General features: G+C 35.2%; 1 protein-coding gene across 3 annotated transcripts in view; it reads left to right on the forward strand.

Moving 5' to 3' along the window:
• The window catches only part of CSMD3 (CUB and Sushi multiple domains 3), a 1,625,828-nt gene that overhangs the window by 1,256,645 nt on the left and 349,635 nt on the right, over positions 1–19,548 (forward strand). For all 3 annotated transcript variants that reach the window (XM_036758935.1, XM_036758944.1, XM_036758952.1), the window contains 2 exons: positions 11,920–12,111; positions 17,715–17,853. In XM_036758935.1, coding sequence (XP_036614830.1) covers positions 11,920–12,111; positions 17,715–17,853 — 331 coding nt within the window. The remainder of the gene's footprint in view (positions 1–11,919; positions 12,112–17,714; positions 17,854–19,548) is intronic.

Below are 19,548 nucleotides of genomic sequence, written 5' to 3' on the forward strand. Positions count from 1 at the left end.
TGCTTAATCTACAGTCAGGAAGACCTGAGTTCAAATTCAGCCTCAGATACTTATTAGATGTGTGACTTCCATCAAGTCACTTAGCCTACCTGCCTTAATTTCTCATCTATAAATTGGCAGTAATAATAATAATAGCACCTCCCAAATTTATGGTGAATATAAAATTAGTCCAACTACCTCATTTTAATACATTAGAAAACTGAGTAAAAATGAGTGTAAATTGATTTGGCTAAGTTACACTAATAGAAATTAATCATAGGTCTTCTAACTCCTAATCCATTGCTCTTTCCATGGTACCATGCTGCTGTAGGTGTGTAGATTGGCTATCTTCACTCTATGTTGCTCTTTCTCTCATACTTTCTTTTTGATGCTTAGTATTTCTTTAAAGTTTCAAAGTTTCTTATTTTTTGCATGATGAGTGATCTCACTTGTTTTAAACGCAGAAGAGATGTGCTGATAGCTATTTGAATGACATTGTAAAATAGTATGGAACAGACACTGTCAATCCCATACTCACCCCCACTGGTTATATACTTTTGATACCACTTGGAGGAAATGTGGAATTCTTTATGTAGACCTGGCTACCTCTGTCCCCTACCCCTACCACTTTTTGTGCACCAGTGATTATTTTGTTGGCCTAAGAGTGTGGTTTGGATAGACAGATTAAATTACATTAAATTCAAAGGCCATTTAAGTGCCAACAAAGTTTAATATTGGATTGATCACGGAAAACTATGTCCTCTTTCCTTCTTATTGCATTTCAATGCAGTCTTATTATCACAGTATAATGGTTCATAAGGATAGATTAACAACGTATACTGCTTTTCTCAGAAAAAGGGAGGCAAAAACAGAGGGCCAACTAGAGAAATACAACTACCACACAGACTTTATGCTCATGGCTCCTTCAAGAACTATGTGGCTCTTAACTGGTCTGTAGACACACTGCAAACCCAGAAATTCCAATGATACAGTTTAGGTATTAAGACTCACATTCATTAGCAGTCCCCCTTATAACTATTGTATGACCCATTTTATTCTACAAATGGCCTCCTAGTGCCTGTTGAGGAGAACTAAACCCAGAGCACTGATTCTTCCTACAGCCTCTTTTCCTTGCTCACTACTGCATAAGTAGTAAATACCTCTCTGATCCTGCTTTCTAATTGCATTCCAATATGGTTCACTGGTTGGATTGTACAGGACTACAAAAATTCCCATTTTTCTGTTTATTGCTGATGGAGCAGTAGAGTGGATTTATGAGAAGGTCTTAATATAGCAAGAGACTACTCTCTTGCCTGCCTTTACTCCCTCTCATCTTTCAACTCTCTCTTCCTGATACTGCCCATATCCTAGGTTAATTCTAACCCCAGGCTGATTCTCCTCATTCACAAATTATTACTTTTTATACCATGAGCTTGAAGGCATGGCCACCTTTGGAAGCGTTATCAAAAGGGTGAACCAAAGACATGATCAACTACGTTTTTTCTCAGTAAGATCATGCCGTTTAATATATTGTTACATGAGTAGTTTCAATTAAATTAATAAAAATAAATTTATCCTTTATGATAAGTCTGTATGTGATCAATTTTTCATTTGGTCTGAAAGACATGCCAATGGTTTGTTTTGTCAGTTAACCTGCTAATATGCTTGAATCTTTGTTATAATTTGCTATTTCTTTATCTTTCTGTCCCTAGAATCAGTTACTGCAAAATATTACAATTTCATTTTTGATTACATGTATTAATTTTCTCTTAGAATATTCAGCGAATGGGAGTCAATTAGATGAAGAGGAAAGGATGTTAGATTTGGATTCAGAGGAAATAAGGAGCCTATGTGACCTACGGGATAGAGCACTGTAATTGAACTTAAAATGAACTGAGTTCAAATCCTTCTTCAGATACTTATTAGGTCTATGACCCTGGGCAAGTCAATTGACTACTCTCTCCCTCAGTTTCTTCATATAAAAATGAGTGTTCATTCAACCTCTAAAATTCATTCCTGCTTTAATTCTATAACCTTATGATTCCTGTCTCTAACACTTCCTACCGGTGTGACCTTGGGCAAGTCACTTACCCTCTCAACTGGTTTCCTCAACTAGAAAATGAGGGGAAAGCATTAGTTTACATTGAGGTTCCTCCTAGGTCTAAATCTTTCTTTTTTCAGATTGCTTTTCAATGCATAGATAATATGTTGACTGCACAAAGTTCATGAACTGTCATGTCTCCAATTCGATGTATATATGTGTGTATGTTTGTGTGTGTGTTTGTGCGTGTACACAGATAATGGAATTTAAATTTTTTATGTCTCAAGAACTTCTTGAGCTGGGAATTTTTTCATAGTTTTATGACATGTATTCTAATATCAGCTTATTGATTTCTCATTCATCCCATGAACAGAACTAGGCAAAGTAGATGGATTAATCTGCGCTTATTAAGCAGCCCTGTTTCACTCCTCTGATGATGGGTAGTGTCTCTGACATGCTGTCATTTACTTTAGCCTAACTTGCCATATCATTATGTAGTATCTGTGGAATCATAATGAACTTCTATACATAGCCAATGTTTCTGAGTAGCTGCCAGTGTTCAGGCCTACTAATGATGTTGAACATTTTTTAAAAGATTGATGGATATTCTACAAAGCAAGGGTTCTATCAAGGGCAAAATCCTCCAAAGTGAAATGTACTTCTGTCTTGTCTTCTGCACTTCAAACACTTGCTAAATTATTTGACCATGAATTGAATTTTCTTTCCAGGTAGAGTATTGCTCTTATTCAGCCTGGTTTCCCTTTGAATGCAAATTTATTACTGTTCCTAAAATTCAGTGACATTTCTTATACAATATTCAACATAAAGGTACAAATATAGAAAGGACAAATGTAAAACCCTGTAAATCTAAAGAGTTGACTGCAGCCTAGCCTTACTTTTTCATGTATTATAGAAAATAATCTTCTGGAGACTTTTCTTATTGAAAACTAGGCATATATTTAAATAGATACATATATTATATCATATTTGTTTATTTATGTGCTTTAAAAATGGTTTTTATCAGTTGGGGTACTCCCTCCACCAACATAGATCGCAATTTCTTTACACTTTAAGACTATCTTTGTGAATTGCTGTTCCCACTTCCACCCCCTACCTCGTGTCCAACCTTCTGGTGAAGAGCTTGTCTAAGTTTAGACTGGTTTTATACTACAGATTTATATTTGAAGTCCAGGTTGCTGCCAGCCATTGGACCTTGCTCTTCACTCCTATGGCCTTTGAGAACACAGGGTTCGCTCTACCCACCAAGTTCAGCCACAAAAGTACTTTAATAGAAGTGTGTGTGCATGTGTGTGTGTATGCGCACATGCACATAAACATACATGGGCATAAAAGTTTATAAACATCAAATTTATATGTGTACATATGGAAGCATATGGACATGTATATTTGTGAACATATCACAGGGAGTGAAGGAATAAGGTGTTAGAATTTGCTGGCCATGAGGGATGTAATACAGTACCTTTTCACTGGGATTTAAATGCTTAAGAGACTTATAGTTTTAGAGATTTTACTAAATCTCAAAGAGTTTATGACTCTCCCCTAGTCATAGAGCTAGCAAATGCTACCAGTAGAATTCATGCCCATGACTTCCTGGTCAAAGTCTAACATTAATATATTTTATAGTGTCTGTCCGTGTGTGATTTTCTACATCTTTGTTTATCTCTAATTTTTTCTCTATACTTATGGCTGTGTGTGTGTGTGTGTGAGCACAAATATGTTATTTTACTAGTGTAGGTAAGTTGCTGTGAGGAAACTATCTCTCTCAATGTATACTGACAACTATTCTGCAACTTTATATCTTAAAGTTGCGTAACTGGCCCAGGATCATAAAGCTAGTATGCTTCTTGAGACAGGCTATGAAGTCTTCCAGACTTATTGAGATAGTTTTCTATTCCGTATACTGTGTGTATATGTGAATATATATATATATATATATATATATACATATATATATATGTGTGTGTGTGTGTGTGTGTGTGTGTGTGTGTGTAGGCATGTATCTGTAAGAAAAAAAATATATATATACATATATATATATATATAATCTGTCTCAAACCCTATAAATAAGTGCATATACATATAAATTTACCATTTTATGTATCTCCTCCCAATTCACAGCTGAAGTCCTAGAAAATGCCTCAATTTCCTCTTTTTTCCCATGCACATCTCAATCCTTTGCAATGTGGTTTCTGACCTTATCACTGAAGAAGAACTGCGCTCTCCAGTGATCTCAATAATTTCTTCATTGCCAGATATACTGTCCTTTTCTCAATCTCATAAATCTCAATCTTTTTCAGTCCTTCTTGAAATCTTTGCAGTATTTAATACTTTTGACCACTCTCTTTTAATGGATACATCCTCCTCTCAGGGCATCTATCTGTCTGTCTATCTATCTATCCATTCAGCTACTTCCCTGTCTTGGCTGTCTTTCCTCTGCAACCATTTCTTAATCTCTTTTGCTGAATCATCTTCCATATTCTGGGTCTCATCACCTATTGCCTGGAATAGAGGAGTCAAACCAGTGGGCTCCAGACCCATTGATAAATGCTGCCCAAGTCAGATTAAAATGAATTTGGAGAATATTTAACAAAATTTTAAAAATACAATAAAACATAGAGGATATTACCTAAACTAAGTCAATATGTATAAGGATCCTTGTGTTAGGTTTTGTGGTCCCCATTTCTGTTTATTTGATATTAATTGCCTAGACTATGGCAGAAGTCTACTATTTGGTCTCCGTAATTCAAGTCTGTCCTTTCTCTGATGCCTTATTTGAACCTCTGCAGTTCTTTTAGGTTTCGTTCAAGCTAATCCTCCACAAAGCTACCAGGCTGATATTCCTCAAAAACAGGTCTCATCATGTTACCCCATACTTGATAAACCACAATTCTCCTTACTACTTGTTATTACATGCACACTTCTGCTATCCCTGCATCTTTGCATTTGTAGTTCACCATGCTTGAAATGAACGTTCTCCTCATGTCTATCTACTAGAATCTCTACATTCCTTCAAGACACAACTCAAAAGGCACCTTCTACATGAAAACCACAAATACACACTTGGGACATCTAAGATGTCTTAGTCAACAACATTCACACTCCTTTCTTGTTGAAAGTACTCTTTTACAGTGTTAATTTTTTGAAATTATTTCCAATTTTAAAAATGTATATGTGAGTAATTAACTACCTTTGTCTGCTGTCCTGTCCCAGGTTTGGGGGATACAAAGACAAAAGGGAACTAATCCATGTTCTGTAGAAATTTAAGTACCAAATGAATCTCTTTTGAGTAGTCAGGGATATCATTAGGGAGTTCCTGGAGCACCTGAGGTTTCTGTGAAATCAGCAAAATATTCTCTATAAACAAGACCATCTTGACCATAGAGATTCTCCCCTTCTATAGGGAATCACTCTTCTACTTGGTCTTTGCACAGGATAATCCTGACTGTAATACCATGTTCTTTTCATCCTGCTTGATTTCTTTCTTGATATGGATAAACAGATGGTTAGTGAATGGAAATATCTCTCTGTTTTCATCTCTTGGGCTTATTTCATCCTATTCTCCTTCATTCTTTCTCCATTTCAGCCAACCTAGGATATTGACTGGCTCATTCCCCTTCTGGTCTTACACTATCCTGTTGTATATTGCCATAGGTCATTCATCTCTCATCTGTAAAATACACACACAACTTCTACATCACTACCTATCAAAATGTTTTTCTTCCTTAAAGGATCAGCTCAGATTCTACCTCCTTCACAAAACATTTCATGACTACTTTAATATTGTGAGAAATTTATTTATAATTTTCTTCAGACTCTGCAATTTCAAAGGGTCAATATAAGTAGTAGAACTAATAGAAAAAAAATGATGGGAGTACTCTGCATGCATATTCTAAATTAGCCTTAAATTTAGACATAGATTTCATTAACGTTTCATTTTCCACATAGTACACATTTAAATCTGTGAAACACTTTGAAGCCTTGCATTTGGGAAATTTATTTCATCGCCATCAAAATTATGTGTTATCTTTTTGAATCCAATAATGGCACTGTGGAAAGACCATTAAAAATTTTTATGAATGAATGGAGCTTGAGATAGCAAAAAATCCCTCATTTTGTAGCTGGGACTAGTACTACTTCTCTTGATAAATTAAATATTAATTTTTACAACTCAATCACATGATGACAACTACATTTAAATGTCTTTTCCACAATCTCATAATGAACTTTACACGTTAATGGCAATATATGCATGAGTGTGGTACAAGTCCCTTATACATTGTAGAATTTCACTTTCTATGACCACATTGAAGGTGTGATAGAAGGGATTTTATCTTTGTAGGAATTTGTGCTTATGCTACACATTTCTTATATGGAATGATGAGAAGGTGAGTGAGTGAATGAAACAACCAATAAAAAAGGAATCTATCTTGTCCAGTGTCATGTATAGGCAGCTTTAAGATTCTTTGAACAAAAGAGATGAAGAAAACACATAAGAAAATGGAGAAATAGTATGAATATACAAGAGTGCACAAAGAGAAACTACATTTGAACAATGACTTCAAACTCCAATTTTAATTTGGACAAATAGAAAAATAAGTAATAAATCATTGTACACATATGTTGAAAAATTAGAAAATAAGTAGTGGAGAGGGAGTTAGTTCATATATAATACTAGAATAAGAATTACTTACCTACCATTCAAAATAATGTAATGAATCCCATGTGATCAAATGCTGCAAGAAGGTGAAAGGAGTCCTGATAAATGATCTTTCAAAGGTCACTACTGGCATGGGAAAAAATATTTTTAGTAAAGTGGTGCTAAGGAAATCTGTGTTGCAAGGAGTCAAACCATAAATGGGTGGAGAAGGAAGTGGATGTAATCCAGAAAAAAATATTTCTAGAAGCTTAGCAGTGAAGAGGAGTTGCAACATAGAATGATAACTTGAGAGGGTAGCAAACAAAGGTTTTTTTTCCCCCTGCACTAGCTGGTTTTTTGGATGGGGGGGGGCAGTGGACTGGGTATGTTTTTAGGATGATTAAAAGGATTCAGTAGTTAGAGACATGTGAGAGAATAAAAGAATAATAAAGGGCCTCTAAAAGACAGGCTGGGATGGGATCAAGAGTATAGATAGAAGTGTTAATATTGGTACATAGAAAGCTCAGTACACTTCCTTATCTGAGGGAGCACCAAGCCAGAAAATGTATCGTGGCATAGGCAGGCTTTGGGGCATGGAAGAGTAAAAAGTTAGGGAGTTCTCAATGGACACAGTGAAAAGAACTCTGTACTTAGAGTCAGAAAACTTAGTTTTGAACACTAGTTTGGACACCTAATAGCCCCGGGAAATTGTACAAGTCACTTAACTTATTTAGTTTTGAATCCACAAAAAAGGGAATAATAACACTTAAATTATTTTTCCCTAGAAGTCCTTGTGAGGAAATCATTTTCTGAACCTTGAAAGTGTTTTACAAATGTGGGTAATTATTTTTAATGAATGGTAGCAGTGTTCTCAATAAAGCTAGCATTCCAGGTCAATTGTTGAGAAAGAAGAGTATGGAGATCAGGGCTGAAAAAAAGAGAAGTTTTGAAAGAGTTACTGTGGGGAGTATGATAGGGAATCCGTTAAAAATGGAAACAAGAGTTGTGCTTAAGTGATGGGCCAGAATGAACTTAGAAAATAAATGTATAGAGGACTTAATTAGCTGACTTTCCTTGTTTGTTTGTTTTTCCCAGCAACCCTTAGTGGACTGTTTGGTGTAGCAGATTGAGTTCTGGACTTGGTGTTAGAATGATCTGAGTTTGAATTCTTCCTAAAACATCACTTTGGACAATTGGCACATGGAAAAAGCATTGGCTTTGGAGTCAAAATACCTATTTTCAAATCCCAGCATTGATGCTGGCTACATGTGTGACTTTGGACAAATCACACTACCTAACTGAACCCTTGTTCCCTCACCTGTGAAAGGAAGGGTTGGATGTGATAACCTCTGAAGTAGCTTCAATTCTAACTCCACGATCCTACTTAACCTCTCTTAGCTTCAGTTTCCTCGTCCCTAAGTTGGGGCTGGCAACAGCATCTAATTCACTAGGTTGTTGGGAGGATCAGATGAAATACCTTATGTAGGGTGTTTGGAGAACCTTCATGTGATAAATAGATATTAGCTATTATAACAAAACTACTGACTAGATCCACTACACTTTTACATTACAAAATCACACTTAGGCCTTCAATGCAGCCAGACACATCATTTAAACCTCCATAATTGTTTCATTGTCCCACTCATCAGGCTTCTTTTTCTTTCTTCAAACCTCCCACATCACTCTCTCTTCTTCTCAGTACTCTCTCATTTTTAGATTTTTGTGACACTGCTGTTTCTCACTTTTCCTCCTATCTGACTGACAACTTCTCAGTCTCCTTTGTTGGAGAGTCATACCCCCTGATCACGAGTGTACCCAGGCTCCGTCTTGAGCATCAGTTCCCATAGGTTCAATTATCATCTTTATGCAAATAGTCTTCAGATCTATATATCCAGCCCTAATCTATCTCTTGAGCTCTATCACCATGTCACCAATTGCCATTTAGACTTCTCAAACCAGATCTAACTCAACGTGCCCAAAACTTGTTCCCCACCCTAACTGCCTCTCAAAAAAATTTTCCCTTCATCTAAACTTTCTTATTATTGTTGAGGGCACTACCATCATCCCAATCACCCAGGCTTGCAATCTTAGTGTCATGCTAACCCTAAGCAGGGTAGAGGAAATTCAAGTCCAGTGATGTTACCCACCAGTCCATATCTGGCAATATCAAGTCAGCCATTAACTAGGAGGCCACTCAGCTTTGTAGCCTCCATTGGCAATGTCTTTGTGTAGGATTCCTCTCAGGTCCAGCCACTGACTGTGCTGCCACTATTTGATTGAGACATCCATGTCAGAGAAAATGGGCACTGTGCCACCATCCCCTGAATGATAGCAATAGCTTACTATTCAAGGGCAACTCACATGCTGTTCAGCTGCTAAGGGAGCCCTAGGCCGATTTTAGAGCCAAACTGTGAGGTACCTGCCCTGCCACCAGATGTTCAGCAGTAATACAACCAGCTGCTGGCCTGGCTTGTGGAACTGCTGCATGGGCCTTGCAGCACCTTCTTAGTATAGCCACAGATAACTGAACACTATTTCTCTTTCTTGGGTCTGTGTATAGAGCCCAAATATTTATTTAAAGTTTTATTTATCGCTTGTGACAAAAACAAAAAAGGCAATTAGAAGGCACAGTGATTAGAGACCTGGACCCGCATTCAGGAAGAATGAGTTCAAATCCTGTCTCAGACACTATCTGGGTGACTTGGGGCAAGGCATTTAATCTCTGTCTGCCTCAATTTCTTCATCTATAAAAGGAGGATAGTAATAGCACCACCTTCCAAGGTTATTGTGAAGATAAAATTAGATGTTTGTAAATTGCCTGGCAAAGCCTTCAATAAATGCTTTTTCCCTTCCTTCCTTTGCACACATTTTGAACTCTTCTCTTTAATTAAAAAGAAAAACCAAACCTCCCCATATCTTATGTAGACTCCCCAAATATGCATTGCCAAATCTTGTTTCTATCTTCACAACATAGAGATTCTCACACACACACACACACACACACAGCAGCTCTATATACTTATGTAGGGTGTATACAAATGCAAATGTGTACACATATATGCATATACATGTATATATGTTTTATGTGTGTATCTATATATCTATATCTAATCTCTATCCACCTTGACTTTCCTCCAGTCAGCTACCATCTTGGTGCAGACTCTCATCATCCTATTCCCAAACTATTAAAATGACCTTCTGGTTAGTTGATCTCTCTGCTTCAGGTCTTTCCCTGCTTTGACCCATTCAGCTGCCAACATCATTTTTATAAATTGCAGTCACCTTTTGATCTGGTCACCTCCCCTCCCTCCCAATTCCATATACACCAGTTACTTCTGATTACCTCCAGTATTAAAAATATTTTTTATTTGGAATTAAAACCCTTCATAGTCTTGTCTCTTCGTATCTTTCCAATCTTTCACTTCCCCGCCCCCCCATGGACTCTATCATTCAGTGACACCAGCCTTCTTGCTTTTCCTTGTTTCCCCATCTTCCTAATCCATGCCTTTTTGCTGGCTATCTACAATGCCTGGAATATTCTTCCTCTTTACCTATGCCTACTGGCTTTCCTGGCTCTCTTCAAGACTTATCTAAAATCTCACGTTCTACGGAGTCCTTTCGTAGCCCCCTTTCCCATTCCTCTCACCCACCATAGTGTCTTCCCTCTGAAATTAATTTTCATGTACTCTGAATATATTTTATATGTGCATAATTGTATATATGTTGACTTTTCCATTAGAATTTGAACCACTTGAGGATTGGGATAATGTTTTTTTTTTACTTTGTTTTGTTTTGCCTTTCTTTATACCTCCAATGTACAAGCACAGTGCTTGTTTGACACTTTTATTGATTGACTGTGCTTTTTGAACTCTACCAATTCCAAGAGGCAAAAAACCCAAAAGCTTTAATTTTACTAGATTCTGTCACTTTTTATTTTTGTACTTCTAAACTCTGGGTTGACTCATTATTTGGAGAGATTGTTCCCTTATTTTCTTGAATTTCTATAGTCAAATGTACGTCTTAGTTCACCTGAGACCTCATTGTCTCCAGAAACTGGTCTTCCTCTCCATTAGGTTCCATCTTCATCAGCTCTGAAATTTACATTGGCCTTCCCCACCCTGGAGAGGGTTGTGGTTGGACACTGAACTCCTACCTTTTTTAGGTAACACAGATCAAGGAGATAGACTAGAGCAAAACTACTTTTCTTCATCCTATTCAACATAGCCACAACTGTCAACTGTTTTAAAGTTACTCTAGGTAACACTTTATTATGGATATTTGATGTTGACTCATATTTGAAAAACATCTATCATAAACTTAAGGAAAAATTTTCTTTTAGTCTTTTATCTCATACTTAATTGCAACTTATATGGTCTAGGAAATATGCTTCACATTTGGGAAATGTTATTAATCAATAAACTGTTGCCCAACTATACTCTTATTTCAGGAAACAAAAGATAGACCCAAGAGAAAGTGTCCATCTTAAGAGACTAATTAAGCAATATATTCACCATATTAAAATATAACATTATCCCCTTATATTCTCAAAGATATTGGTCATGCTTTCTAAATAGCTTTCTTTAAAACAGGAACCTGACTTTTTTCCTTCTGTGTTCTTTACTGTCCATCAGTGTTTCCTTGAAATGTTGTTTTCTATGTCAGAAATAAATAATTAAAAATTATTTAATTGAAAATTAGCTGACAGGAAAAGAGATTAAGCTTCATGAATTGTGAATGTCAATTCAGATCTCCACCTGCTATTTCTGAGTTTACTCGCTGGGCCTTAAAATGTTTTCCTAATTTAATAACAGTTTGACATCTAATTGGAACATGTAATGTAGATCTATTCTGGTAATTCAAACAAATGCTTTCTACCATTAACCTGAATAATTGAGAGTTGCCTATACTTAGAAATACACCATATGATTTTATGGAAAATTAACATCTCCTACTTTTTCATTTTACTTTCTTCTTCCAAAATATCTTGAATTTACCTATTACTCTAGCTAGTGAAATATTATGCATATATTATAACCATGCTAGCAAATTGAGTAATTAAAGCAGATGGCAAATAAAAATAATGATGGTATCAAACAAGCATTTTAATTGACCAACAGATTTTTAACTTAATTTCCCAAAAGAGCAGAGAGGTATAAAGGGTTCTAAACTTGCAGTAAGAATTTTTCTTCAGAAGGTTTAAGGAGGAATCAAAATAAAAATTTCTCTATTTCTCTCTTGGTAGGTTCTGTGGCCACGGCTTGTCGTGATCCAGGTGTTCCCATGAACGGAACTCGAAATGGGGATGGAAGAGAACCTGGGGATACAGTTGTTTTTCAGTGTGATCCAGGTTATGAGCTGCAAGGAGAGGAAAGAATAACCTGCATTCAGGTGGAAAACCGTTACTTCTGGCAGCCCAGCCCTCCAGTCTGTATAGGTATGGATTCAACACATATGTATGTTTGTTTGTTTGTTTTAACTCTAGTGAAATAGATTGACAGCATCACAGATATCATATATTGTTTTAAGGGTGATTTCAACCTATATTTATTGAAAATGTGCTATCCTCCATATTAAAATGATATGTAGTAGGAAGATAACCAGACTTGGAGTCAGAAAATCTGGGTTCTGTTATTCCCTGTTAAATTATATATACACATACAAACATGTATACCTCTACATGTTGATAATACATATATTTTATTATATGCATATGTGTATGTGTGTATTATAGGTTTATGTGTGTATGTGTTAGATATACATAAATACACCTACATGTGTGTGTGCATGTGTGTGTTTGTAGGTATTTTTGGAAGATGGAAACAAGAATAGGATGAACGCCTAACAGGAGCAGAGCATCAGCTAGCCTAGGAAATTTGTCCCAGTATGGGGAAAATTAAAGAGTTATCCTAAAGCAATTGTTTTCCCCTAAGGAAATATGTGGGATCTGAGCCCAGATATGGGACTGGCCTGGAACTTTGAGTGGGAGCTGATGACAAGATGCTAACAGTAAAGACAGAGTACTCGGGGATGAGGAGCGGGATGATGGGGTACCATCATTACCTCAGCTTGATTAGCCTCTGCAAAAATTCTTTAGGTAGAATCTAAGGCTAGCAGAACTCTTAACTTTTCCCTTCCTATGGGTGATGAGAGAGGCCTGACTTTGATTCACCAAGCCTGCCCCTTTATCTAGAGAACTGCTCCCATAGTGCTTGTCCCAGAAGTTCAAGGGTCACTTTGAAGAGTGGCTGCTGCCAGGGTGAGCCTGAAGACCAAGGGAAAACCCATGCCCCAACATACACATACAATGATTTGGGAAAAGAGAGGGTGATCTTTGGCTGGAAGGGGGAACAAAATGAGGGAAAGAAAATAGTGCCTCTTTGCCTTCTGGAAGGTTTTGCCTTCCTGGGGATGTTTTAGCTTCTGCAACTTAGAGGCCTTGTCTTTTCCTCGAATTTCTGCCTTGATAGCTTCTCAATCATGGTCAGAACCCAGGAGTTGAGCAGGAAAGCTGGATTGTGACAGTGTGCTAGACCATACTTTGTGGCAGGTACTTTGGAAATCCTGAGCACAGAAAGGAAACATTAAGGTTGTTTTCCCTCATTAATATCCTACAACACCTATAAAAGGTGAAGTATTGTATAGTACAAAGGACACTAGAATAGGAATCAATACATAGGAATTTAAGTCCTAGCTTTGCCATCACATGATATTATATTGTGAAGCAAATCGCTTAGCATTTTGGAGCATAAATTTCTCATTTGTAAAATGAGGGCATTAAATAAGATTATCTCCTAGATTTCTTCCATTTTATCAAGCTATACCTCTATTCTCAGTTTTTAAGGTAGAGTGATATCTAAGGTGTCTGTTTTGAGTGGAAATTATATTATACATTCCATTGGTGGTACAAAATATATGCAATAAGACTGGAATCATTTGATGAACCACTAATTAAGATTGTAGAGCATTGAACTTGTAGGCTGCAAACTAAATATTAATCAACAAAATTACATGAAAGCCAAAATCTTTAACCAAATTAAGGGAAGCTAATTATTTAGAACAAAAAATATGTTTGTCTTGCTATCATGCTCAGAATAGGAATGATATTCACAATATAGAACCTACTCAGAAGAAAGGGATGAGGATGATAAGGGACTTGGAACTACATTTTGTGAGACTCCATTTGAAATACTAGGACTGTTTATGGTACAGAAGAGAACAGTTGTGTGGGCATGGTTGATGACCTTAATGGAGCTTTTCTATGGAAATAAAGCAGAACATTTTCTGCTTGCCCTTACAAAGCAGAGTGAAAACTTGTGGATGGACCTTATAGATGGGGTCGGTACTGACTCAAGGTTGAAAAAAGCAGCCTACCAATTAGAGCTGGGAAAAATGGGATGTCCTGCCTCAGACAGTAAGCTCTCAGTCACTGGAAATCTTTAAGCAAGGCAAGATAACTACTTGTAAGGGACATTTTAGAGAGTATTCATGATTCAGAGCTGGATTAGGTAGCCTCTCTGGTAAATTTTAACCATAATGTTCTATGATTCTGTCACTTTGTTATATAGTTCCTTTATCTCTTATAGAATGACATATATACTCCAAGGACAGCCTCAGAGTGAGGCTTTAGTAACTTAAGAAATGAAGTAAAAAAAAAAAAAACAATAGATTCTTCTGTGGGAGATGGACTGATATTTGCAAATGTATAGTAATAGCTAAGTAGATAACTTTGTCCACAATTCTCAATTCAGAAAAAGCTGAGACTGAAATCCTACTTAAACTGAAGAAGTTAGAAAGAGCAAGCTTTTATATGAATCATGCTTTTTTTCCCTGAGGCCCTGGAGAGTTGGGGGATGGAACCTGCATAGAGGAAAGCTTAAAGAGAGGATATATATCAGAACTCTTCTGTGGCAGAAAATAACCTTTTTAAAAAAAGCTGAAAAACTGCTAAAGCTGCAGAAACCTTGACCTCTGAAAATGATAAGAAAGAATCCCATGATTGGAAATACAATGTTCAATATTAAATCTTGTACATTTTAGAAACACTGTAAGTCTATGTCTTAGACCCTGGAGCATCAGGCATTTTGCTAGTATGTAGAACTAGTCATCCTCATAGCAAGTACTAAACAGAAGGGGATCATCTTTAAGAGAGTCAATAGAATTCATCCCACAAAATTGATAGTGCGAAGATTACTTTGACATTGCCAGAGGGTAATGTAGAAATATTCAGTGTGAAGGTAGGTAACTTAGACAGTTGTGTGGGTGGCTTTCTGGCAAAGATGGTAGAGGCAAATAAAAGTGATTTGGTCAAAAAAAGCTGAAATAATTGTTAATAGTTGACACCTACATGGCTGTTTGCCAGGAAATCACGAATAGAATGAACAATGTGTCAGAATTTCATAAACTCTTAACTCAAAATTAATTTATATATCTAGTGGGTTTAAAGAAAATTCTATTTTGGAAAACTCAGTTAGATAAGTAAAAAAAGGTTTATTCTGTAAATCCCTAGCAATGCCATGAACATATATATGTGCGTGCATGTGTGTGTGTGTGTGTTTACAGAAGGAACTTCTTATTTATTAATGAATTGCTAACCATTATTTTATGACATTCAGAATAAAGATAGAATTCCTTGCAGAATTTGATATTTATTCTTATTAATAAGATTTTCTCCTTCTCTGATGTTTTTCAGTTAAGTAATGGCAAAATTTGAGTATAATTCTTTGCACATAATTGATACTGAGTAAATTTTGTTTAATTGTATGAAGGGGTGCATGATAATGATAAACACAGAATTCTAACCAATTCATTCCATCCTGATGGAAATTCCAATAAAAAAAATTTGGGAATATTTTAATTACATATAGCTATCCCTTCCATATCACAGGGGTTAAGGATGTGGCACCCCCACAATCTGGAAAATCCACGTAAAATTTTTTGACTTTCCCTTCCTACCAGAGAAGAAGTCTGATTTTTTTTTCTTTTTCTTTTGTGGGGTGTTTATAGTACCTTATTGTTAAATTTGGATTAAGTAGATGATTGTAGGTTCTATGTCATCTGCTGGCCTTTGTGTGCCATCTGTGGCTTCTGCAAAACTCCCCCAAATTTTCTATTTAATTTCTGATGCTGACCTGTGATAAATAGAAACTGTAGCAGGGAAAATCATGGTGAGGAAGGGAAAACTATAGCTGTTTTCCTTTTTACTTGAGATATAAACAAAAACATACATTTCATATCATATAGTCTGTAGAACAAAGTAAGGACCTTAGAATTACATTACCAATCATAGCCACATAATCTTTGGGTCTGATTCTCTCCTTATATGACTGAAATAACTAAATTTCATTGATGATTTTGCATTGATAGGCTTGACCAAGACAGTGCTGTTGGAACATAGGGAGAACAAAATGTAGGGTATTACCCAGCATTGTCTTCTCTGATAAAGAGACAGTGTAATTCAGTGTATAGAGAGCTGGCTTCAGTAGTATGAAGACCTGGGTTCAAGTCCTACTTCTGTCACAATATTGGCTATGTGACCCAGAACATATCACTTAATCTTGTAGTACTCAAGACAATTTTCTAAGACACCAAATTATGGAAAAGCTGCAAACAAATCTGCTTTGCTGCTGGGGGTTTCCTCTTCTACCACTTCCCTACAGCAATGAAAAGAGAAGCATAGTCCCTGTAATTTCCAATGAGTATTGTGAATAATTAGTGCTGTAACAAACTGATAAAACTTAACTGAAAATTCTTTATTTCATAAGGGTTAGAAATATAAATAGACACTAATCTGATTATGTGTCAAAGATGTCATTGATATCTCTTTGCCTGTATTTTCCCTTAGATGCTTCCATACCATCATTTCTTCAGTACAATTTGTTTTCTTAATTCTGCTAGGTCCTAACACATTTTCTGAGAATCAAACTATGTCTAAGTGACTCTGACAATCATCACCTTTAATAAAAATCCTAAAATAAAAATTAGGTTATGATTCTGTCTCATTTTCTCCATTAAATCATTATAATAATAGAAACCTCACAACAATAAGTAACTACAGAAACAACTTGTTTTATCTTGGAGGCAAAGATATGTAACTTGAAAATATTGCATTTCTTGGTTTAACAAAGCATTTAATTTCAAAATGCTCTAGGATTCATTGTATAGCATCATTGCATTTGCTATTGTTAAATACTTTTCTACTCATGATTATGTTGAGGGAAATTGGAAATAGTAAGTTTTAGGTTAAAAGCATCATACCTGAGTTTACACACACACACCCCCATATAAATGTATTGTGTGTATATATAAATATATGTGTATGTATACACACATATACATACATATATTACACACATACATATATGTGTATATGTCTTTATGTGTATATATATATCATATATGCCACTCGAACATTATTTATTATTATTTATGTTACATTGTATTTGTATTATGTTATCATATATAATATATGTTATTATATAGTATATTACATCTTATGTGTGTATTGTATGAATTATTGCTAAATCTTCAGGAATATCTAACAATCCAAAGGAAACATAGTACAAACCACCCTTCCATTAATTCCTACAACTGTTTTAGGTTCTCATGAAAATGAAACCAAAAAACAATGGAAAGACATTGTAAAATGCATTTTGTAAAATTTAGTAGTTTGGATTATTGAGATTTACGGTCATAAATATATCTATTTTCTATTTCACATCAGCATAAATAAAGAACAATAACTAGACATTTTTATGGTATTTTAATTTTTAAAAAACACTCCAATTTTATAAAACACTCAAATCTTTTCCCAACTTTACAGATGAGATTTCTGAAACTGAAATATTAAATTATTTGCCCAAGCTAATGTTATATTCCTTGATATATAGTTGTGATACTAAGCAAATATTATTCAGACATATCCTAATTGCTTCTTTGCTAAATTTATTGTCTAATTCTGAGAATGTCTTCAGGAAACCTACTGATAAACAAACTGGTAGTAATCATGTGGTTTTTGTATGTGTTTTGTCTTTCTTAAAGCACCCTGTGGAGGCAACTTAACAGGTTCTTCAGGCTTTATTCTTTCACCAAACTTTCCTCATCCATATCCTCATAGTAGAGACTGTGACTGGACTATCACTGTCAATTCGGATTATGTTATATCTTTAGCATTTATCAGGTAAGGGACTCCAAGCTTATATTTATTTTTAAAAAGCTTTTGGAATAATGTGAATTTACCTGCTGATCTTGTCCTGCTTTCTCCCATACATGGATTTCTAGTATGATTAATATTAATAACAAAAGGCTTCTGAGGGGTTGGTATGAGTAAGAGATGAATAAGACACAACACAGTGTTTCCAGTGTATAATTGAAAAATTTAAAAGTGTTTTTACGTGGATTAGTGAAGCTATGATTCTCTAGTCAATGTACTCTTCTTCCATTATTCTTCCGTAATTCAATAATTTCTGAACCTTAAGGTTTTAAGTCCATTTTCTCAATTAATTTCTGCTAAACAGACAATTCTCACAACTCAAAAATATGAAATTTCATTGTGGTCAACTGAAAGTAGTAAGAGCAGCTCTGAAGATGCTCCATTGAACGGTCCTCATTACAGGTCATGTATATGTATACACATATATATTTGTATGTATTTGTGTATACATATGTATATTTATATATACATACATATATAATATATTCTTGAAAGGACTTTTGCTAATAAATGTGAATCATCATCTGTTCAATTTCAAATGGTCATATTAGACCAAGTTGTGAAAAATACACTATGAGCCACATCATAGTTTTATAGATCACTGATATACATATAAGCACAAACCTAACAAGACATCTTTTACATGTCTGTACCAAAGAACTTTAGGAATGTGACACAAAGAATTGAATTTTGTTTACTAGTAATTCAGATTATTCAATTAGCTATGGATATGGTTTGAAAATAGGCTTGCTTCTGAGCTAATATTTGCCTCCCAGTCAAATAGTCAGGACACAATGTGTTTTTAACAGTATATTAATGCTGAGGATTGATATTTGGCACTATACAAGCACAACCCTAGTTTATTAGAGAAAAAAAATTAATAGAGTAGTAAATTTCAGGTCACCATAAACAGAATGGTTCTGTCATTAAGGCCAGCCCACTGGTGGTCCTAGAATGATACATAGGCAAAGTTGTACTCTTCTTTATACCCTAAGTGTCATCTCAGGTAAAAGTTATGTAGTAACATTAAGTAGAAGTCAAATTTAGAGATTTCTGAAAAATGTCAAGATCATATTGAGAACAAGTTTTAAGGAAACTGTAAACCATTCTATAATTTCTTCCTCTTTTATTCATCCTTTCTACAAAATAGTGTATAGTAGGTACTATAGAAAGTAATTATACAGAACCTGCCTCTTAGGAACTTAGATTTTAAGGATATTAAAATAAGGTATACATTAAATGTTCATTAGCTGACCTGTTAGAAAGTACAAAGTTCACCCAAGTTGATCTAAAATATGTATGTATGTATGTGTGTATATTTATATATAGTCATTATAGTAATTGAACTGGTAGAATGCTCTTAATTTACAAAGCATCACACTATGTAAAATAATATTTTATTTTCATTTTTTATTAAGATTAAAAAAAGAATGAATGTTTTTTCTTTCAAGGAAAAAGTATTTAATGGTACACAGTTCTCTAAGTTATTTAAACACCAATTTTGCATGTCAGCTTTTTTTGGATCTAATTTTATGTCTATTTTAAACTTATAGTGAATGCAGAAATGCTTTTAATTCCTAAGGTTCCCTTATTGATGAATAGCCATAGTATACGCTATTTTTTCATGATTTCAAGTCATTCTAATGAAAAATTTTTAAAAGA

Source organism: Trichosurus vulpecula, chromosome 1, assembly GCF_011100635.1.
Source record: "Trichosurus vulpecula isolate mTriVul1 chromosome 1, mTriVul1.pri, whole genome shotgun sequence".
In the NCBI taxonomy this organism is placed as follows: Eukaryota; Metazoa; Chordata; class Mammalia; order Diprotodontia; family Phalangeridae; genus Trichosurus; species Trichosurus vulpecula.